The sequence below is a fragment of the Meles meles genome, chromosome 13 (genome assembly GCF_922984935.1).
Source record: "Meles meles chromosome 13, mMelMel3.1 paternal haplotype, whole genome shotgun sequence".
In the NCBI taxonomy this organism is placed as follows: Eukaryota; Metazoa; Chordata; class Mammalia; order Carnivora; family Mustelidae; genus Meles; species Meles meles.
In genome coordinates, this window is record NC_060078.1 from 50,362,138 (window position 1) to 50,383,890 (window position 21,753).

Genomic DNA, 21,753 nt, shown 5'->3' on the forward strand with positions numbered 1-21,753 from the left:
AGGCGCCCCCCTACTTGAAAATTCTTAACACAGAAAACATTATGTACAAAGCCTCTGGATGACCCCCATCTATGGAGCTCATATGTAAGTGACTGTACCTTATACAAAGAATCCTTGTTGGGCTTTAGCTTGACACCATGGGCAAGCCGGAGTTGACCTGTGGTCCTCATTCCTGACCAGGTGTCTTTCTCACCAACTGGTTTCAACAAAGATGTTACTGGGTTATAGAAGGCTGGAATGGAGACAGGATACCAGGTTCTCATGAAGACAATATCTGGAAAAAGATATAGTTTACTTTAACATTTTCAAAAGAAGATTTATAACCATCTTGTCCAACAAAAGAACAAAACAATCACCCCTAACTTCTCTAGTTGGCGGCATGGTTTTTGAAACAAGACTTCACCAAGTAAACTACTCCTGAATATCACAAAACTTTTACTGGTTGTGAATCACATGGCTCCACACACAGCATAACTCGGCACACTGCTAAGATGCTCCAACAGGGGAAAGATGGACTCAATTCCAATTTTCTAAAACCTGAACTACAACCTCTACTCCACATTGGCTAGAAATCAACAGTGAACGGTTACACCACAAAGTTATATTTACCACTCATCAGCAACTTATCCTCAAAGCTGGCCCGGAAAGCTCCTTCTGGAGCCCGGAGTGCTTTCTTGATCTGTCCCCTTATGCCACTGACAGTTCGAATCACAGCGCCTTCAAATCTGGCCACTTCCAAGGCAGAATTAAACATTCCCTATAAGTAAATGAAAAAAAATACACAAAATATCAGGTATTTTACTTCTCAGTTCATAAATGAGTCCTTGGTTAAAAAAAGAAAAAAACTTTTTTAATAGTGATAAAATAATCAAAATGTTTTTTCCCTACTAACAGTGGAATTACTAGGTCAAATGGAATACAATTCTATTTCATCTTCCCCCCCAAAAATTAATCAAGATTCTATTATAGACTCATTAGCATGTTCATCACTGGTATCTTTGTAGAAGAAAAGATTAAAAAGATATTTATCGGACTGAACTGGCCTAGAGAGCCTTTGCCATCATCAACCAGGGCTGGGCTGCAGCTCATATCCTATGACTTAGGTGTACATGCTTAGAAAATAAAGAAAGCTGGATAAATGCCGGTGACATTATTACCTGATATTACAAGAATATTTTGTGATCATCTTAACTCTGTACTTTTATGGAAATACCCACTAATAAGATTTTTAATAAATGTCACTCAAACTACCCTCCCACATTATACTGCATACAGAGCATCCATTTCTCTATACCCCTGTCAACAAGTATTTTACAAAATACTCTATTTTCCTTTTTTTAAAAAATTCTGTCCATTTTTCTACTGAGTTGTCTAACAAACCTATGATTTTCCCCCTTTCTTAACACAATCCAAAAAAGCAGGAAAAAAAAGAGTGAATGAGATTATGTTATTTTCAATATTAGCTGTCACAGTCTCACACGGCATAAGGAATAGCCTCCATTAGTATGTATCTCTATTAATATCACCTTAAAATTTTCCGAGCACATTTAAGTGACATAGAGACCAATACAAAGAAATCAAAAATAGCAAAGACCAAGTTTATGAAAAATTTCAAACACTCTTTTGAAAACATCAGACTATATTTTAGAAGTATTTCATTCCTCCTTCAATAAAATATACACGTAAAATATGTGAGTATAAAGATATACAGACCTTAATGAATGATGTATTCTTGAAAATTTTATAAGGAAAACCAGTTAGCTTTAATTTCTTCACAATCTTTATGGATTTATCCAGATCGAGGACAACTCCCGTAGCAGCTATCCGGAAATCAGGCTGGGAAGAACCCCCAAAATTTGAATATAGGAATAGTATCAGGAAGAGAAAAACTATAATTTTCTCTATAATACACTAAATCACCAAAGAGCATTTCTACTTACAACCAGCTAAGAAAGAATATCTGAACTTGCAAAGCAGTATTTTAATAAAAGCAATCTAATGCGATAGTACATGTAAGCCAAACTAATGATGATGTCTTGAGTATTCTCTGGAGGGTGATTCTGCAATAACATAATTTCAAAACAATGACCAATTTGGAATGGAAAAGAATATGAAAATTTGGTTACAATGTTTAAGGAATTAAACTGTGGACCCCCAGGGCAGATTTCATCTGCTCATTATTGCTCTGATTGACCAAATGAAGACTATGTGAACATACTTTGCTCAACCAGCATTACTAGGGGTTAGTTAGTCTTTTGTCTAGCTAGTGTTCAAAGTATCCTTAGAACCTAGTACAGTGCTTAGCACATGGTGAGCACTACTTATTTTTAGAAAAATAAGGGGTGCCTGGGTTGCTCAGTAGGTTAAGCAACCGACTCTTGATTTCAGCTTGGGTCATGATCTCAGGGTTGTGGGATCGAGCCCCATATCAGTCTCCAAGCTCAGGAGGGAGTCTGCTTGAAGATTTTCTGTCTCTTTCTCTTTCACTCTGCCCTCCCCACTTCATGCATTCATACAGTCTCTCTAAAGTGAATCTTAAAAAAAAAGAAAGAAAAAAGTCCAAAAACTGCATAAAAACATAAAATGTCATCAGTATCGTAATAATTCTACCTCTCTCTTCATTCCCAAATCCTACTTAATAGATGTAGGAAAATTAAAAGCAAAGAGAAGTTTGCTACAAATACTAAAATGTCATTTTCAACTTCAAGTTTCATGTACATATTCCATATTCAAGACATACTTCTCAAACACAATCTGGAAAATAAAACACTCAATATATTTACCATTATGCCACTGACAGACTGTACTGCCAAGAATCCAGTTCCCTGTGGAGTAATCGGACCTTAAAGAGAATAGGGAAAAAAAAGAAAGAAAGTAAATACAGTGAATCACAAATTTTGAATTCTGTTTTACATATGTACTTCAATCCAAAAAAAAAAGAGAGAGAGAGAAAAGTCTTATGAATTGGGACTTCATGGAGAAAAGCAAAACTATAATGGCTTAAATTAACCTATAAGCAAGTTGTTCCAATCATGTATTACCCCAAAAGGTTGCTCCACAATGCATGTGCTGTGGGGTATATTTTAGAAGTCTCTGTCTCCCATTGTGGTCTTCAATATAATAGAGTGGGATAGTCTGAAACCTCCTCCACCCTACAGAAAAAATGATTGGATCTCTGGACTTGAGGATTTTCTTATACCAACGATGTTTCTTCAGACGCATCTGAGGGAAGAAGAGATTTCAGTAAGATTAGTAGTGTAAGTATGTCCCCAGAACCCCAACTGTCAAAGCATGCAGCAAAGGGTACCTACCTGTACATATCCAACATTGCCTTCACTATTGCCCAAACCACCCAAAATGATTGGGTAATGGGGGTCAAAGTTAAGCACAAATTCACAGGGGACATTTTCTATTTCAATTCGAACATACATCCCAGGTCGAAAACCCTCATACTGAACTCTGGCTTCATCATCTTGATCTTCAAATTCTGCTCGGTTAAGCTATATACGAGAGGGGAGGGAAAAACAATAAAAAACTCACAATGCTATTGTCTTTAATAAATGTAAGATTAACATTTTAAAAAATGAACTTTTTCATAAAGGAACATAGACGTGATCACGCTTTATCCTATTTAAAAATAACATAACATTCTTATCTGTACGGTTTGTTTAGGATATGTCCCAACTCTTTTCTCCTTTGTTGCTCCAAGGTACAGCAAATGCAAACAACTTTGAAAGCAACCCTTAATGCCGGTCAGCCAATACTCTCAGCTTCCCAGTCCACTTTCTTTTCTTACTCTCCAATATTCGATACTCAGTATCTCCTCCTCCCTCATCCTCACTCTCAGCAGGTGACTGTTTCTTAATTCACTCAAAAACTAAGCAGTCTACAAGAATTTCCGCAGCCATCTCTCCTTCCAGGGTTTACACTCACATCCAGCCTTTTATTCTTATTATATTTATTACTTATTATTAAAATTAATTAAAATTAAACAAAAATTTTAAATTCAGTTCCCTGGTCACAGTAGTCACATTTCAAGTGATCAGTATCAACACGTGGCTAATGGCTACAAAAAAGACAGCACAGGGGCGCCTGGGTGGCTCAGTGGGTTAAAGCCTCTGCCTTCGGCTCAGGTCATGATACCAGGGTCCTGGGATCGAGCCCCGCTCAATAGGCAGGGAGCCTGCTTCCCCCTCTCTCTCTGCCTGCCTCTCTGCCTACTTGTGATCTGTCTGTCAAATAAATAAATAAAATCTTTAAAAAAAAAAAAAAGACAGCATAGACAGACACTTCCATTATTGCAGAAAGTACTATTGGGAAGCTGCTATATATTTATTTTATGCCAAACTTCACTTGCATGCTAGATATCATTCACTCATACTGAACTTTATTCTAAGAGGTTTTGCCTGTTATTTTCTTACATCTTAACATCTTCTTTTGATTCTATTTCCAACTATTGCCCCATTTCTCTGCTTCTCTCTGAAGTAAAATGGCTTGTAAGTTTTCTATACTTAGAGTCTCTAGTTCCTCTGCTCCCATTCTCTTAAATCCCAACTTGGACTTTAAGCCACATTCCATAAAAATGCTTGCCAAAATCACGTAGGGCCTCCACATTCCAATCCAGTTGTCCATTCTGTCTTCATTGTAGTTAACACATCAGCAGGATTTAAAATAATTTATCCCTCCTTCTATAGTGGCTTCCTCGTGTTCTCTTCAATTTCTTCTCTTTCCTGAGCACTGACTGCTCAATCCCCGCTGCTGCTTCATCCTCTCCACCCAGTCTCCTACAATCGAGTACCCACCGTCAGTCCTAGTCCTCTCCTCTCCAGACACCATGCTCACTTCCCAGGGCATCCCATCCACTTCAGGGCTTTAAGTAGCATCTAGATGCTAAAGACTGTACATCTAAGTCCCTGGCCCCAACCTCTCTCCAGGGCTCCTCACTGACTACTTGAAGCTTCACTTGTCTGAAAGAGATCTCAAACCCAAGCTCTAAACTTTATCTTTTTAGACAAACTGCACCAACCAGAGGCTTTCCTATCTTACTGATAACTCAATCCTTCCAGATGTCATCTTTATTTCCTCTCATCTACTTTTCATCTACCTTTCAAAAGTATATCCAGAATTTGACTCTCTCTCTTTCACTTCCAACACCTCCCCATCCCCCATGGTGAGTCAACTTAATTTTACTGAACTCTTGCCACAGCAATCCTTTCAAAGGAAAGCAGGTCATACATATCTCTCCTCTGTTCAAAACCCCCTAGGGGTCCCCATTTCACTCAGAATAAAAAATTCAAAGTCCTTTAAAACAGGACACAAGATGCTAGGTGATTTTAAGTTATGAATGGACTGGAGCAAAGACTTTAGAACTAGCTTTACATGTCTTAGTTACTTCTATCAAAGTCAGTACAGACTTAGAACCACTATGTTAATGACTAACAAGGAGATACTTTCTTTAAACAGATGGGCAAAGTCCACCGACCTCACTTTCAGAGATCATATGCTTAACCTGCATGTATTAAAGTATATTCTAGCTTACAGGAATTATTGGTGCCCCCCTCGTCAAAGCACAACTCAAACACTCACCATCGACTGCATACATATCTTTGTGTCTCCTTAAGAGTGAGTTCATCAACTCAGTCTGTTCAGCATCTCAGGCAGGGGGCCAGACCATCTTCTTTTTAGCATTCTACATGTTCCCTTTATCTCCACATCTGACCCAACACTTGAAATACCCTCTGAACTCTGACCAAGGTGAATTTTTAGAAAAGCGTCCCTGGAGAGCACCGGTGTATGCATAAGCACCAGTATATGTAAGAATCATCTACCCATTCAAATTATTTAATTATGGTTCCAGGGAGCAGTAATCAGAATGCTAAGGCAATGCCTGCATTTAAAAATCACTCCAGGGGCGCCTGGGTGGCTCAGTGGCTAAAGCCTCTGCCTTCGACTCAGGTCATGATCCCAGGGTTCTGGGATCGAGCCCCACATCGGGCTCTCTACTCCGCGGGGAGCCTGCTTCCTCCTCTCTCTCTGCCTGCCTCTCTGCCTAGTTGTGATTTCTCTCTGTCAAATAAATAAAATATTTAAAATAAAGTAAAATAAAATTTAAAAAAAAAATCACTCCACTGGGGTGCCTGGGTGGCTCAGTTGGTTAAGCCACTGCCTTCAGCTCAGGTCATGATCTCAGGGTCCTTGGGTTCGAGCCCCGCATCTGGCTCTCTGCTCAGCAGGGAGCCTGCTTCTCTCTCTCTCTGCCTGCCTCTCTGTCTATTTGTGATCCCTCTCTCTGTGTCAAATAAATAAATAAAATCTTAAAAGAAAAAAAATCAGGGGCGCCTGTGTGGCTCAATGGGTCAGGGCCTCTGCCTTTGGCTCAGGTCATGATCCCAGGGTCCTGGGATTGAGCCCCACATCGGGCTCTCTGTTCGGCAGGGAGCCTGCTTCCCTTCCTCTCTCTGCCTCCTTGTGCTCTCTCTCTCTCTCTCTCTCTCTCAAATAAATAAATAAATAAATAAAATCCTTTAAAAAAAAAAAAATCACTCCATTGAGAGATCCTCAGCAGTTGCTGTCTCAGCCATTTTTGCTTCCTCAATGCTTCATATACAATAGACACTGATATCTTTCTGGTCAATTTCTGACTGAAAAAACAATCAGATGACTGCATGAATAAACACACTTATCTGCATCTTGACCTAGGAGTCCAAACCTGAGGCACAGAAACAGGTCAGGAAGCAGAGACCTAAACAAAATTATGTATTCACAACACTTTATTACAGCCTTGAAATAAAGCTGATAGGAACCCAGTTTTCTCACCTGTGCCTGTTTATGCATTTCTCCTTTAAGATCATCAAAATATGTGCTTTCTCCTTCATCATATTCTGCATCAAACATCTCCTTCAATTTTCTCTTCTTATCCAAATGCTTTTTCTTGGCACTTTCCTCTGCACTGGGGTCAATTTCTTCCTTAACTTCTTCTGCGTCTTCAATCTTACATTTCCAGAAGAAAAAATTTTGTAAAAGTTTTTGATCTTTTCTTTAAACATTAAAGCAGATTTTTAAAGTTCTGTCTAGGCTGTAAAAATCTTGGTTATGATCATCATGAAAACAAAACAAAAAACAAACCAAACCAAAACACAGCCTTTGGCTCTAAATGACACGAGACATTTAGACATCTACATTATGATACACTGTCACTCCTTTATCTGGCTGGGAATGTCAAATATAAATAAAAGTAAAAGCAACTGTCCCCATCCAGATTCTCCTCAGACACTGTTCTAAAGAAGTATTAGGGAGAATAGGGATTTACTTATTTTAAATGGTACTTAAATTTAAGAAGAGGAGAATGATGGCAAAAGGAACAGTGGAAAGAAAGATGGTGACTCAGGAGCTAAACTTTAAATGACTGAAGAATCATAAAGACGAGAAGAGGTATTAAACCCAAAAGATCAAAAATAACAAACCAACAACTTTGATCTGTTCCCAACGTCCATATTTTTAGGAAGGAATCCATTTACTCTGTAATCTACAGAGATAATAAGTAAGATTCATGTTGCTTAATATGGGCCTCTCTCCTTACATATTGACCACAGATCAAGGACCAGTGACTGACAGCCAGCCATGACAAAAATCATACCTGAGTATCTGCGCCTGATTTTCCCTTGTGCACGTCCCCTGTTTCCAGGTCTTCAAAGTCACCATAGAGCTCTTCTGGGAAAAGAACAACCAAATGTCCTCCATGAATAGGGCTTGCATATGACACTATAGAGCTACCCAGTGCACTGTGTACTCTGAAACCCAAATTTCATTTTTACCCTTCTTATTGCTACACACTCCAGGAGAATCCTGTACTTACACAGGCTTCTTTTCCTCGTTGAAATGTCATCACCTGTTCAGATGAAGCTCATGGACCCAACCCATATTTCCTTACTTTACTTCAATACCCCACCTTAGCCAAGAGCTATTTTTCCAATGCAGGTGGCAAACACTTTGCAGCAGGGATGCACAGAGTGATATATGCATGGCTTTGCAGGTGAGTCCCCAAGACCAACAGTGACTGAAAAAACCATGATTTGATTAACAGCACATAGGACAGAGTCTCAGTCGTAAGAGCAACACAAGACAATGTATGGCATATCTAAGAAAAATCTTGGATTACATAAAATACAGGACTTAGAATAATAAGGTACCCAAAATAATGCTGAACCATATGAAAAGCTCATTAATTTGTTCATCCATTTGTTTTTAGAGCTCTAAGTTTAGCTCTGGGTCCTATCCTTAAAAGAAAAAGATGCTAAAACTCCTTTGGGAAGCAATATTTAGAAGTAATATTTAGATAAAACATTTTCATATAAGAAAGAGCCAAAGAACCAAAGAGCCAAAGAAGATACAACAGTTGGGAAGATTCCATCTGTAAGAAAAACAAAAAAGGACAAAATACTTAGGAATAAACCTTACAAGAAATGTGTCAAAAACTTTATTTTAAAAACTAAAAGAACTTTTAAATGCTACCAAAGAACACATGGAATAGACATTAGCTAACACTTCCAAGGACTTTACAGATAAGGTACTGCTCTAAGTATCTTATGTGCCTTAACCACATTCTTCTACATGACCTAATGAAGTAGGTGTGATTAATGCTATCTACTGAACAAATAAAGATATCTGTGTATTTGAAAAAGAAGACTCAATATCAGAAAGATGTCAATTCTCCTTTTAACACAGTTATAATAAAAAACATGACCCAAGAAAAGACCCAAAAAACCTACTGAATGGGAGAAGATATTTGCAAATGACATACCCAATAAAGGGTTAGTATCCAAAATATATATATAACTCAGTACCAAAAAACCCAAATAACTCAATTAAAAATGGGCAGAAGACATAACAAACATTTTTCCACTGACTAACAGACACATGCAAAAAATGCTCAACATCACTCATTGTCAGGAAAATGCAAATCAAAAATACAATGAGATCCAACTCACACCTGTCAGAACGGCTAAAATAAAAAACACAACAAACAAATGTTGGCGAGGATGTGGAGAAAAAGGAACCTTTGTGCACTGTTGCTGGGAATGCAAACTGATGCAGGAAGATGGTTTGGAGGCTTCTCAAAAAATTAAAAATGGATTTGTCATATAATCCAGTAATTCCACTACTGGGTATTTACCCAAAGAATATAAAAATACTAATTTGAAAGGGTATATGCCTCCCTATGTTTATTATTTAGCATTATTTACAAGAGCCAAATTATGCAAGTAGCCTAAGGACCCATCAATAGATGAATGGATAAAGAAGTGTGTGTGTGTACATACATAAATGGAATATTATTCAGCCATCAAAAAGAATGAAATCTTGCCATTTGCTACAACATGAATGTAGCTAGAGAGTACAATACTAAGCAAAATAAGTTAGTCAGAGAAAGACAAATAACCCGTGATTTCACTCATATGTGGAATATAAGAAACAAAACAAATGAGCAAGGGGAAAAAAAAGAGACAAACCAAAAATCTTCTTAACTATAAAGAACAAACAGATGGTTACCAGAGGGGAGGAGGTTGGGGGGATAAGTAAAACAAGGGGATTAAGAGTACATTTGTCACAGATGCTGGCGAGGATGCGGAGAATGCATCCTACACTGTTGGTGGGAATGCAAACTGGTGCAACCACTCTGGAAAACAGCATGGAGGTTCCTCAAAATGTTGAAAATAGAACTACCCTATGACCCAGCAATTGCACTACTGGGTATTTACCCTAAAGAAACAAACGTATCTTTACGAAGGAACACGTGCACCCGAATGTTCATAGCAGCAATGTCTACAATAGCCAAACTATGGAAAGAACCTAGATGTCCATCAACGGATGAATGGATAAAGATATGGTATATATACACAATGGAATACTGTGCAGCCATCAAAAGAAATGAAATCTTGCCATCTGCAATGATGTGGATGGAACTAGAGGGTATCATGCTTAGTGAAATAAGTCAATTGGAGAAAGACAACTATCATATGATCTCCCTGATATGAGGAAGTGGAGATGCAACATGGGGGGTTAGGGGGGTAGGAGAAGAATAAATGAAACAAGATGGGATTGGGAGGGAGACAAATCATAAGTGACTCTTAATCTCACAAAACAAACTGAGGGTTGCTGGAGGAAGGGGCGTTGGGAGAAGGGGGTGGAGTTACGGACATTGGGGAGGGTATGTGCTATGGCTGAGTGCTGTGAAGTGTGTAAACCTGGCGATTCACAGACCTGTACCCCTGGGGATAAAAGTACATTATATGTTTATTAAAAAATAAAAAATAAAAATTTTAAGAAAAAAGTATATTTGTCATGATGAGCACTGAATAATATATGTAACTGTAAAATCACTATATTGTACATCTGAAACTAATGCAACACTGTAAGTTAACCACATTGGAACTAAAATTAAAAAAAAATACCAACAAAGATTTCTGGTCTGTAAAAGATAGTGTAGACTTATTTCTTCTGTTTCTCCCAACTAAGTATAACCAACTCCAAAAATAAAACACAAGACCCCAAGGAAAACAAAAGAACTCTGAAAGGTATAAAGAAAAAAAGGGCTGGTGAGGGTCCCCAGGACCAGAGGAATGACGTAATGGCCAGCGGCTCACTAGACCACAACCCACAGAAAGGCAATTCAGAACCACTGCCGCCCAACCTCAAAACTAGCAACAGAAGGTAGACCAGATAGACTCAATGTTCCCTCAGATCAAACTCAGATCTTAGCAGGAACACTAGGTTAATGAGGCAGCACTGGTTAAGTGGGTGCTTTGAAAGCCCCCCTGGCAGTAAGTGATGAAAGAACTGTTTGCCTTCACCGAAGAGCCTGAATCTCCTTTCCTCCACCAAGATAAACCAGGTGGCCAAGGATTATTGGCAAAGGGAGATTCTGTGCCAGGCATGAGGCTCTCCACCACCATCTAAAAACAATGTGTGCCCTGGCAGGACCAGTGAAGATATCCCTACAGCAAGAAAACTAGCCCTATAGGCCAAGACAACCTTCCCCCACCTAGCCGCAACATGGAGGGCCCAGACTAGGGAAGCCCCTGTCTTCTCAGGCAGCAACTGCAGAGACCAGTACTAAGCAGATCAAAATAGCACCACAAAGGTTTTAAAGTTAAATTGTCATTGGAACCACAGCCCATAAAGTATATCAGGACCTGCACACTAAACCTAAACAAGAGGACTGCACGACTAAAATAAAAAGATTACACAGGACCCAGTGTCTCCTAACACAAAACCCAAAATGTGTAGGATACAAGAGAAAATCACCTGTCATACCCTAATCCAGGAAAATCTTAACTGAAAAGTGAAAAGACAACTGACACCAACAATAAAATGAATCAGATGTTGAAACTATCTGACGGGTATCTTAAAGCAGCCATTACAAAAATGTTTCATTAAGCACCTACAAATCCTTTGGCAACAACCAAAAAATTGAAAAACTCATCAAAAAACCCTGAAGAACCAAACAGAAATTACAGAACTGAAAAATACAAGAAGAAATTTTAAAAGCTTGCTAGATGGGCTCAATAGTAAGAGTAGAGATGACAGAGGACAGAATCCGAGAACTTGAGGTAAGATGAACAGAATTCATCCAGTCTGAACAACATAGAGGAAAACAGACAAAAAACAACTGAGCAGAGCCTCATAGACCTGTGGGCAGGGAAAAGATCCACCAGTTATATGATCTCACAAGGATACCTGATTTGAAAGAAGTAATGAGTGAAGCTTCCCAAATTTGGTAAAAGACATAAACGTAACAGATTCAAGGTGAGCAAATTTCAAACAGAGTAAACCCAATGAAATCTTCATCAATCAAACTTCTGAAAACTGAGAAACAAATAATCTTGAGAGCAGCCAGAAAGAAATGACAAATTCACACCAATTCAAAATGACAGTCCATTTCTCCTCTGAAATCAGAGGCCAGAAAGAAGTGGTATATTTTTATGTGCTGCAGGAAAGAACTGTCAGCTATGAATTCTATATCCAGTGAAACTATCCTTCAGAAATGAAGAATTGGAAATAAAGACAATCTCAGATGGAAAACAACTACAGGAATCCGTCACTAGCATACCCATTCTTCAAACATGGCTGAAGTGGGGCACCTGGGTGGCTCAGTTGGTTAAGTGTCTGACTTCCGCTCAGATCATGATCTCAGGGTAGGTTCTGGGATAAAGTCCTGCATTGGTCTCCCTGCTCAGCAGGGAGGTCTGTTTCTCTCTCTCCCTCTGCTCCACATCTGTGCTCACTCACTTGGCTCTTTCTCTCAAATAAATAAAATCTTAAAAAAAAGGCTCAAGAAAGTTCTTAAGTAGTGAGTAAATTATAAAAGAAGAAATCTGGGACCACTGGGAAAAAAAGAAAAAACAAACAAAAGATCAGAAATATAGATACGTACAATAAAATAACCTTTTTCTTAGGAGTTTTTAAAAACATATTTGGAGACTGAAAAAAAATTATAGCACTATCTAATACACAAACCAGTAATACTTAAAAGGGAGAAAGACAAAGGGACCGAAGTGGGAGAAAAGTTTTCACATGTTGATAAAACATGACAAAATGATAAAATACTGGCACCAGTAGGCTATTATATTATAATAAGCGACGACTACAAAAACTAGACAGACACTCAGAAACACGATAAACATATCAAGATAGAAGAAAGAAAATGAAAACAGAGAAAAGACAGAAGAATAGAATCAGAGTAAACAGACAACAAAATGGTAAAATATCAGACTTACACAATTCCATATCAATAAGTTAATACATTAAATGTAAATGGCATAATATACCAATATGTTAATATGTTAATACATTAAATATAAATGGCATAATATACCAATCAAAATACAGATTGACAGAGAGGATAGAGGCACATAACGAGAAACTCCCTTTAGATTTAACAACCCAAGTAAGCAAAAGTAAAAGAAGGGGAAAGATACACTGTGCACCTCACCTTTTAAAAAAGCAAGAATGGCTAAATTATTATCTCATAAAATAAACCTTAGAGTAGAGAAAATTATCAGAGCCAGAGAAGGACTTAACTGAACTGTAAGAGCTAAAATTTCATGGGCTACCTTAACAAACTTGAGCCTCACAGGGTCCCAAAGGTCTAGCTGTGAGCAGACCTGCCAGATATGGCCTCACCCTATGGGAAAGGATCCTCCTCCTTGATAGCTCTTTTTTCATTTGGACCGCCCGCACCCCACCTATCCCTCAACCTAACAGATTTGACTTTACTTTTCTGCCAGCCCATGAATTTATTCAAACACATTAATCACATCCTGTCAAGGGAACCAATGGACATCCTATGCTCATTTAGGTACAAAGCTCTTTCTCCCAAAGCCCCTGATTGTTCAGTCTCTGCATGGCATGCAGTGTTCTGTTCCCTCAGGCTGTGAGTGTATGTGACTAATACACTGCTGTCAACAGCATCTGCCCAGTGTCAGATATTGTGTGTTAGGCCATCCCTATAACCGTAGAGCTGGAATCTTTCCTTCACCAATTGGGTGAATAGGAGATGACCATAATACACAACAAAAGGATAAAACCACCAGAAAGACATAATAATCCTAAGCATATGTGCACCAAACAGAGCCTCAAATATAAGAAGCAAAAATTGATAGAGCTGAAAGGAATAGATAAGTCCAAGATAATACATGGTGACTTCAATATCCTCCTCTCGGGAACTGATAAAATTAGTCAGAAAATTAGCAAAGATATAGAAGATTTGAACAATACAGCCAACCCAACAGAATCTAACTGACATATATAGAACATGATACCCAACAACATCAGAATAAACAATTTTTAAAGCATCCACAGAACATCTGTCAAGACAGGGCACAGTCTGGGTAATAAAGCAAATCTAAACAAATATAAAACATACATCATGAGTATTTTCTTAGAATATAAGGCAATTAAACTGAAAGTGAGTAACAGAAAGACAAGAAAATTCCTAAACATTTTGTAGTTTGTTTGTAGGTAAAAAACACTAAATAATGAGAAGCCTCATTCTCATGGTTCAATGAGAAGTCTCATAGGAAATATAAAAATGCATAGAATTGAATGAAAATGAAAATACAACATATGAAAATATGGGGGGAGGCAGTGCAGAGAAAGCAATTTAGTGAGCACTAAAGGCTCACATTAGAAATGAGAAAAGGCCAAACCAATAATCTAAGAAAACTGAAAAGTACAAAATCACCTAAAACAAGCAAAGAACAGAAATAATAAAGAGAAAAAAAATAAAATTGAAAACTAGAACACAGAAATCAAAGCTGATTATTTGGAAAAAAAAAATCAACAAAATGAATAAACCTTACTGACAAAGAGAAAAAGGAGGAGGACACAAATCACCAATTATCAAGAATAAAATGGGATTAGCACAACAGATCCCCCAGCCATTGGAAAGTTATTAAACAAATACTATGAGTATTATACTCAGAATACCTAAGCTAGCTTCTTGGAGAAGGCACTTTGTGAAACCTTCACTTCGCCAAAAGCCTTTGAAATTCCTTGAAAACCTTAAGAAAGTAAAATTCAGCTAAGACAGAATAAAGAACCTAAATTATTTAAATTATCCTACAACCATTAAAGAAAAAAAACTTGTCATTATTATAAGATCCTCAAAAAACAAATCTCCAGGCCCTCACCATTTCACTGGAGATTATACTAAACATTTTAAAATTTAACATTCCAGGGGCGCCTGGGTGGCTCAGTTGTTAAGTGGTTGCCTTCGGCTCAGGTCATGATCCCAGGGTCCTGGGATCAAGCCCTGCATCCGGTTCCCTGCTCAGTGAGGAGTCTACTTCTCCCTCTCCCACTCCCCCTGCTTGTATTCCCTCTCTTGCTCTCTCTCTCTCTGTCAAATAAATAAATAGAATCTTTAAAAAAAAAAAATTAACATTCCAATTCTACACAATCTCTTCCAGAAAACAGAAAAATTGGGAATACTTTGGCATCATTTTATGAAACCAGTATTACTGAAACCAAAACTAAATGAAGACAGTACCCAAAAAATCCCCCCAAAAAAATCAACAATGCTATAGACCAGTTTCACTCATAAACGTAGATGCAAAATTCCTTAACAAAATACCATCAAATAAAGTTCAACAACGTATAAAGAGAATTATATATCATGACCAAGTCCATTTATTCCAGGTATACAAAGTTCATTCAAAATTCAAAAATTAAACAATGTAATCCACTATATCAAAAGGGTAAAGAAGAAAAAATTCGTAGGATCATATCAACTGACACTGAAAGGCATTTGACAAAATTCATCACCCATTCATCATTACAAAAAGAAAGAAAGAAAGAAAGAAAGAAAGAACACCTGTCAGTATACCAGGAATACAGAGGAATGGAGCACCTTTATAAAGAGCATCCACAGAGAAACCAAACTAACATCATACATAACAGTGAAAAATACTGAGAACAAGGCAAGACTCCTCTTTCTAATCCTAGTCATTATATAAGAAAAAATCTAAATACAAATATATTCAATGTACATATAAATATAATCATAATTGCATTGCTGGGTATTTACCCCAGAAATGCAAAAATATTAACTCAAAAGGATGCATGCACCCTTGTTTATGGCAGCATTATTTTCAACAGTCAAACTATAGAAGCAGCCCAAGTGTCCATTGATAGATAAATGGATAAAGATGATGTGGGGTGTGTATGTATGTGTGTACACACACACACACACACACACACACACACACACACACACACGAATATTATTCTGCCATCAAAAAGAATGAAATTTTTGCCATTTGCAATGACATGGATGGATCTAGACAATACAATGCTAAGTGAAGTCAGTCAGTCAGAGAAAGATAAATACCATATGATCTCATTCATATGTGGAATTTAAGGAACAAAACATATGAGCAAAGGAAAAAAAGAGAGAGACAAGCAAGCAGCAGACTCTTAGCTAGAGAACAAACTGATGATTACCAGAGAGGAGGCAGGTGGTGAGATGGGGATTAAAGAGCACACTTAACACGATGAGAAAATAAATAAAATGATTATAAATAAGTAAACAAAAATAAAAGGCACAAAGGTTGAAAAGAAACATATAATACTGTTCCTATTTGCAGATAACACAACTATGTAAAAAAATCCCAAGTAATCTACAACAAACACCCCTCCCAACTAATAATTGAGTTTAGCAAGATAAAAGATAAACACATAAAAATCAATCAAAATGAAATATTTTAGTATAAACTTATCAAAATATATTTACCATTAGGATGCCAAAAATTACAAAATACTGATGAAGGAAATTAAGACAAAAAATGCTCCTGGATTAGAATACTCAAAATAATAAAGACCTATAGGTTTAATGCAACGCCTATCAAAATCCCAGGAGTTTTTTGGTAGATCCAGACAAGCTTATTCTAACATTTATATGCAGCCACAGGCCCTAGGATAAAGCAATCTTGAAAAAGAAGAATAAAGTGAGAGGAATCACTCTACCTAGTATTAATGTTTACTATGTAACCACAGTAACCAAGATAGTACAGTACGGGTGGAAGGACTGACACATGAATCAATGGAATGCAAGAAAGAACCCAGAAATAACCCACACAGAGGCTCAACTAATTTTTGACAAAGGTGCAAAAGCAAATCAATGAAACAAAAAGTGCTGAAGGAATATACACCTCAGGCAAAAATATAACCATTAACCTAAACCTCACACCTTATAAAGGAATCAAAATAGGGATGCCTAGGTGGCTCACTTAAGAGGCCAATTCTTGGTTTTGGCTCAGGTCGTGATCTAATGGGTTGTAAGAGCCCCACACATCAGTGGGACGTCTGCTTGAAGATTTTCCTTCTGCCCCTACTCGCACGTGTGCACACACACTCTCTCTCTCTAAAAAAAATAAATCTTTTTAAAAAATCTCAAATCTTTAAAAGAAATCGAAATAGATTGCTGCCATAAACAGAAAATAAGGAGAAAACTGTCAGGATCTAGGAATAGAAACTAATTCCTAGATTTGACATGATCCCTAAAAACAATAAAATGATAAACTGGACCTCAACAAAACTAAAACCTTTTCCTCTGTGAAAGGCACTATAAAGAAAATGAAAAGACAAGCCACATAGTAGGAGAAAATATCTGCAAGCCACATATCCAATAACAGATCAAAATATAAAAAAAAAAAACTCCTAATATTCAAAATTTTAAAAAGAATCCAATAAGAAAGAGCAAAAGACATCCATGAACATTTTATAAAAGAGTACACTACAGGGGCACGTGGGTGGCTCAGTGGGTTAAAGCCTCTGCCTTCGACTCAGGTCATGATTCTGGGGTCCTGGGATTGAGCCCTGTATCGGGCTCTCTGCTCAGCAGGGAGCCTGCTTCCCCCTCTCTCTCTGCCTGTTTCTCTGCCTACTTGTGATCTCTCTCTTTCTCTCTGTGTCAAATAAATAAAGTCTTTAAAATAAAAAAAAAGTATACACTATAAACAATAAAATGTGGCAAAAATGATAAAATGCTCACCATCATTAGCCATTGAGGAAACATAAAATGAAACCACAGTGAAATACCACTACTAAGATTGGTTAAAATACTAATAGTGAGGTCACCAAATATTGGCAAGGATATAGAGAAACTGGATCATTCATATATTACTGATGGAAATATAAAATGGCCCAACTACTTTGGCAGTTTCCTATAAAGCTAAATATCCAATTACCAAACAACTCAGCAATTGTATTCTTAGGCATTTATCCCGGAAAAATAGGAAGTTCATATTTATATAAGAACCTGTACATAAATGTTCATAGCAGTTCAATTCTCAACAGCCTAAAACTGGAAACAACCCAGATACACTTCGGTGGGTGAATGGTTAAACAAACTGCTACATCCGTATCAGGGAATACTACTCTGCCATAGAAAGGAAAAAACCACAGTCACATGCAACAACTTGGATGGACCTCTCTAGGGAATTATGATGAATAGAAAAAAAAAATCAATCATAAAAGATTACATACTATATGATCCTGTTTGTTTAACATTCTTAAAAATTACAACATTATAGAAATGAAAAAAGGAAGTGGTTGCCAGATAGGAACTTGGAGATGGGTGACAGCAAGGAGCTAAATGTGTTTTAAAAAGAGCAATACAAAGTATCCTATGGTGATGGAAATGTTCTGTTTTGTAACTGTTTTTAAGTATATAAACCAGCACATGTGAAAAAATAGAACTAAACACACACACACACAGACAAAACATGAGCACAAGTAAAACTGGGGAAATCTATATAAGATCCATATAAGATGGTATCAACATTAATATAAAGGTTGTGGTCTTGTACTATATAGGACACAGTACAATATACAAGAAATCTCTCTGTATTAGTTCTTACACACGCCTGTCAATTTAATTCAGTCTATAATTATCTCAAAACAGGAAATTTATTAGAGAAAAAACACTACCAATTTTTCTTTTGGAAATAGAAAAGATGATCTGAAGTTCACAGGGAAAAATAAGCAAGATCAGGACAAAGCAAGGATGTCTATTTGACTTCTGACCAACGCTACACTGAAGTTAAAGCCTGTATCAAGCAAGAAAAATAGTAAGTCATCCAGATAGGAAAGAAAAAAGTAAAACTTTTTTTTTTTTTTAGTAAAACTGTCTTTAATCACAGATCACACATGATGTCTTTGAAGAAAATTCTATGAAATATACAAAAAAAGCTATGTATAACTAATGAGTGATTTGGCTTGGCAAGGTTGTACAATGGAAGATCAATATACAAAAAATCAACTGTGTTTCTGTTAAAAATATGAAAAGACAAACCACATACTGGGCAAAAATAATTAAAATCACAAGTGATAAAGGACTTAAGTAAATTAAATAGATTAAAATACTGGGCAAGAGATCTGACAGATACTTTACCAAAGAAGAAACAGATGGAAAACAAGCACACAAAAATGCTCAACATCATTAGTCTTTAGGAAAATACATATTAAAACCATGCTATATCATTCTATACCTAAAGAATATCTAAAACTAAAAAGACTGACCATATCAAGTATTGGCAAAGATGTAGAAATAACTGAAAATCTCATGAAGTGCTAATGGCAATACAAAAAATGGTATAACTACTCAGGAAAAAATTTGGCTATTTCTTAAAAAATTCAACATACATCTACCACATGATGTTTAGCCCACTCTGAGGTAATGGGCCTAACAGAAATGAAAGCAGTTGTTCACACAAAAACTTGAACAAGAACGTTCACAGTAGCTTTATTTGCAACAGCCATATCCCAGAAATAACCTAAATGTCACCAACAGATGAAGAGATAAACTGTAGGGCATCATACAATGGAATACTACTCACTAATAAAAGAAATCAACTATTCAGTAATAAAAAGGGACAGAGACGCCACAGGATGGAATATCTCAAAATAATTATGCTGAGCAGAAGTCAGAAAAGAGTACATACTGTATGATTCCACTTACGTAAAATTCTAGAGGGTACAAATTACTATATTTTATATATAAAGCAGATGAGTGGCTAAAAGCAGAAAAATATTTGCAACCAATGAAGGAGAGTAAATATCTTTTAAAGAATAATTTTACAATTCAGGGGCGCCTGGGTGGCTCAGTGGGTTAAAGCCTCTGCCTTCGGCTCAGGTCATGATCTCAGGGTCCTGGGATCGAGCCCTACATTGGGCTCTCTGCTCCGCAGGGAGCCTGCTTCCTCCTCTCTCTCTGCCTGCCTCTCTGTCTAGTTGTGATTTCTCTCTGTCAAATAAATAAAATCTTTAAAAAAAAAAAAAGAATAATTTTACAACTCAGTAGAAAAACACATTAATATCTCATTAGAAAAATGAGTAAAGAACAAAGAAGTCAGCAAAGAAATGCAACAGCCAACATACCTTAAATATTCTCACTTACTACTAATCAAAAGAATGCCAGTTATAAGAAACAATTTTCATTTATCAAATTGCCAAAAATAACATTTCTGAAAAACCTTTTGGCAGTTCAAAAAAATGACTCAACAATTCTAAATTTTATGAACCTAACTTATGAAAATAAAAAATGTGATCCAAGAGTTATTTCAAGGTGCTCCAGTGCAGAGTTATTTATAATATGGACAAGGTAAACTGCTTAAATGAGAAACTGTAAACTGAATTAGAATATGATAGAATTAAATTGTAAACACGAAACCTCTGAAAAAATTTAATGATGCAATTTATATATATAATTACAAATTTTAAATTCCAATTTAAAATTTAAAATTCAATTAGAAATTTTAAAAATTTGTAAAATGACTGGAAGTAAATAACCTCAAAAAATTAACAAAAGTTTTTTAACACATGGCAGAGGTTATGGAATGACTTTTTTTTTTTAAGATTTTATTTATTCATTTGACAGAGAGAGAGTGCACAAGTAGGGTGGAGCGGCAGAGGGAGAGGGAGAAGCAGACTCCCCGCTGAGCAGGAGCCCAATGTGGGGCTCGATTCCAGGACCCTGGGATCATGACCTAAGCCAAAGGCAGATGCTTAAACCACTAAGCCACCCAGGCACCTTTGGTATGACATTTTATTTTAGATGTTCTACAATGTATACTACCTTCATTACTAAAAAGAAAAATATTTATTTTTTACACACACAAAAATTCATTTTGAACAAGCACATGATAAAATTTATGGAAAGCCTCCCACTTTTCTTCAAGGGCCATATTTTTTTTTTTTTTTTAAGATTTTTAAAAAATTATTTATCTATTTGACAGAGAAAGAGAGAGAAATCACAAGTAATCAGAGAGGCAGGCGGAGGGGGGGTGAAGCAGGCTCCCTGCTGAGCAGAGAGCTAGATGCAGGGCTCAGTCCTAGGACCTTGAGACCATGACCTGAGCCGAAGGCAGAGGCTTAACCCACTGAGCCACCCAGGCGCCATGACCATATCTAATAAGTCAGTTAACCAGGGAAGAAAATAAGATCATCATAAAAAGAGGAACCAGAATATTACCCATAAACTCCTATCAGTGTTCCCTAAAGCATTTCACATTTGTCTATTATTTCCAACCTTTAAAGATATGGAATAAAATATAGAGAAGACAGTCTTCTCTGAAAAATATGGTCTTTTACTTACCATCTTCTGCTAAAATCTTGGCTGCATCTTTATCCTCTTCCCACTTCCCAGTCACAAAGCAATCTCTGATACTGTTCATAACCTTAAACAGAAAAGTCAGCATTTAGTTGACATGCTCCAATCATTCAAACAAAACAAATGAAATTAAGAAACAGTGGTAGGTGACAACTAACCTTTAAATACTTTCTTAAGACACATTTTTTTGGGGAAATTCTCATTCCATGTAGACATATGAGATATGTTAATCTTTGATATAGACAGTATAACCATAGAGAAAAGCTTAAATATCACTACTTAAGCAGTGCATAGGGAGGTACTATTAGCTCACTGACCTTATAAGTAAACAGATATTTACTAGAGCAACTGATTTTCAAATGTTATTAGTATTCCTAAGGCAATGCAGTAGCTAGCATTTAGAAAGTTGGTTTAACTATTTGTTAATCCTGACTTATTGTGGTTATTTGAAAATTTAATTACTTGACCAATGATAATATTCTGACAAAGGCTAAATGTCGATAAGCACAACAGGGCAGAAAGTACTGATGAGGTTCCCAGTCTCAGACCTGATAAATCATCTAGTATATACATGTAGCAGAAGCTGG

The 21,753-nt window shown here is 36.8% G+C and overlaps 1 protein-coding gene across 2 annotated transcripts in view; it reads right to left on the bottom strand.

Annotated features, from left to right (window-relative positions):
* Positions 1 to 21,753, bottom strand: part of BMS1 (BMS1 ribosome biogenesis factor) — a 46,729-nt gene that overhangs the window by 3,595 nt on the left and 21,381 nt on the right. Inside the window, exons 13-21 of one of the 2 annotated variants that reach the window (XM_046027359.1) lie at positions 21,152 to 21,233; positions 7,637 to 7,707; positions 6,817 to 6,990; positions 3,312 to 3,500; positions 3,042 to 3,222; positions 2,784 to 2,842; positions 1,714 to 1,836; positions 610 to 757; positions 99 to 274 (exon numbers count right to left, since the gene is read on the bottom strand). In XM_046027359.1, the coding sequence (XP_045883315.1) occupies positions 99 to 274; positions 610 to 757; positions 1,714 to 1,836; positions 2,784 to 2,842; positions 3,042 to 3,222; positions 3,312 to 3,500; positions 6,817 to 6,990; positions 7,637 to 7,707; positions 21,152 to 21,233 (1,203 nt within the window). Of the gene's footprint in view, positions 1 to 98; positions 275 to 609; positions 758 to 1,713; positions 1,837 to 2,783; positions 2,843 to 3,041; positions 3,223 to 3,311; positions 3,501 to 6,816; positions 6,991 to 7,636; positions 7,711 to 21,151; positions 21,234 to 21,753 lie in introns of both variants that reach the window. The other variant, XM_046027358.1, reaches the window with a different exon arrangement.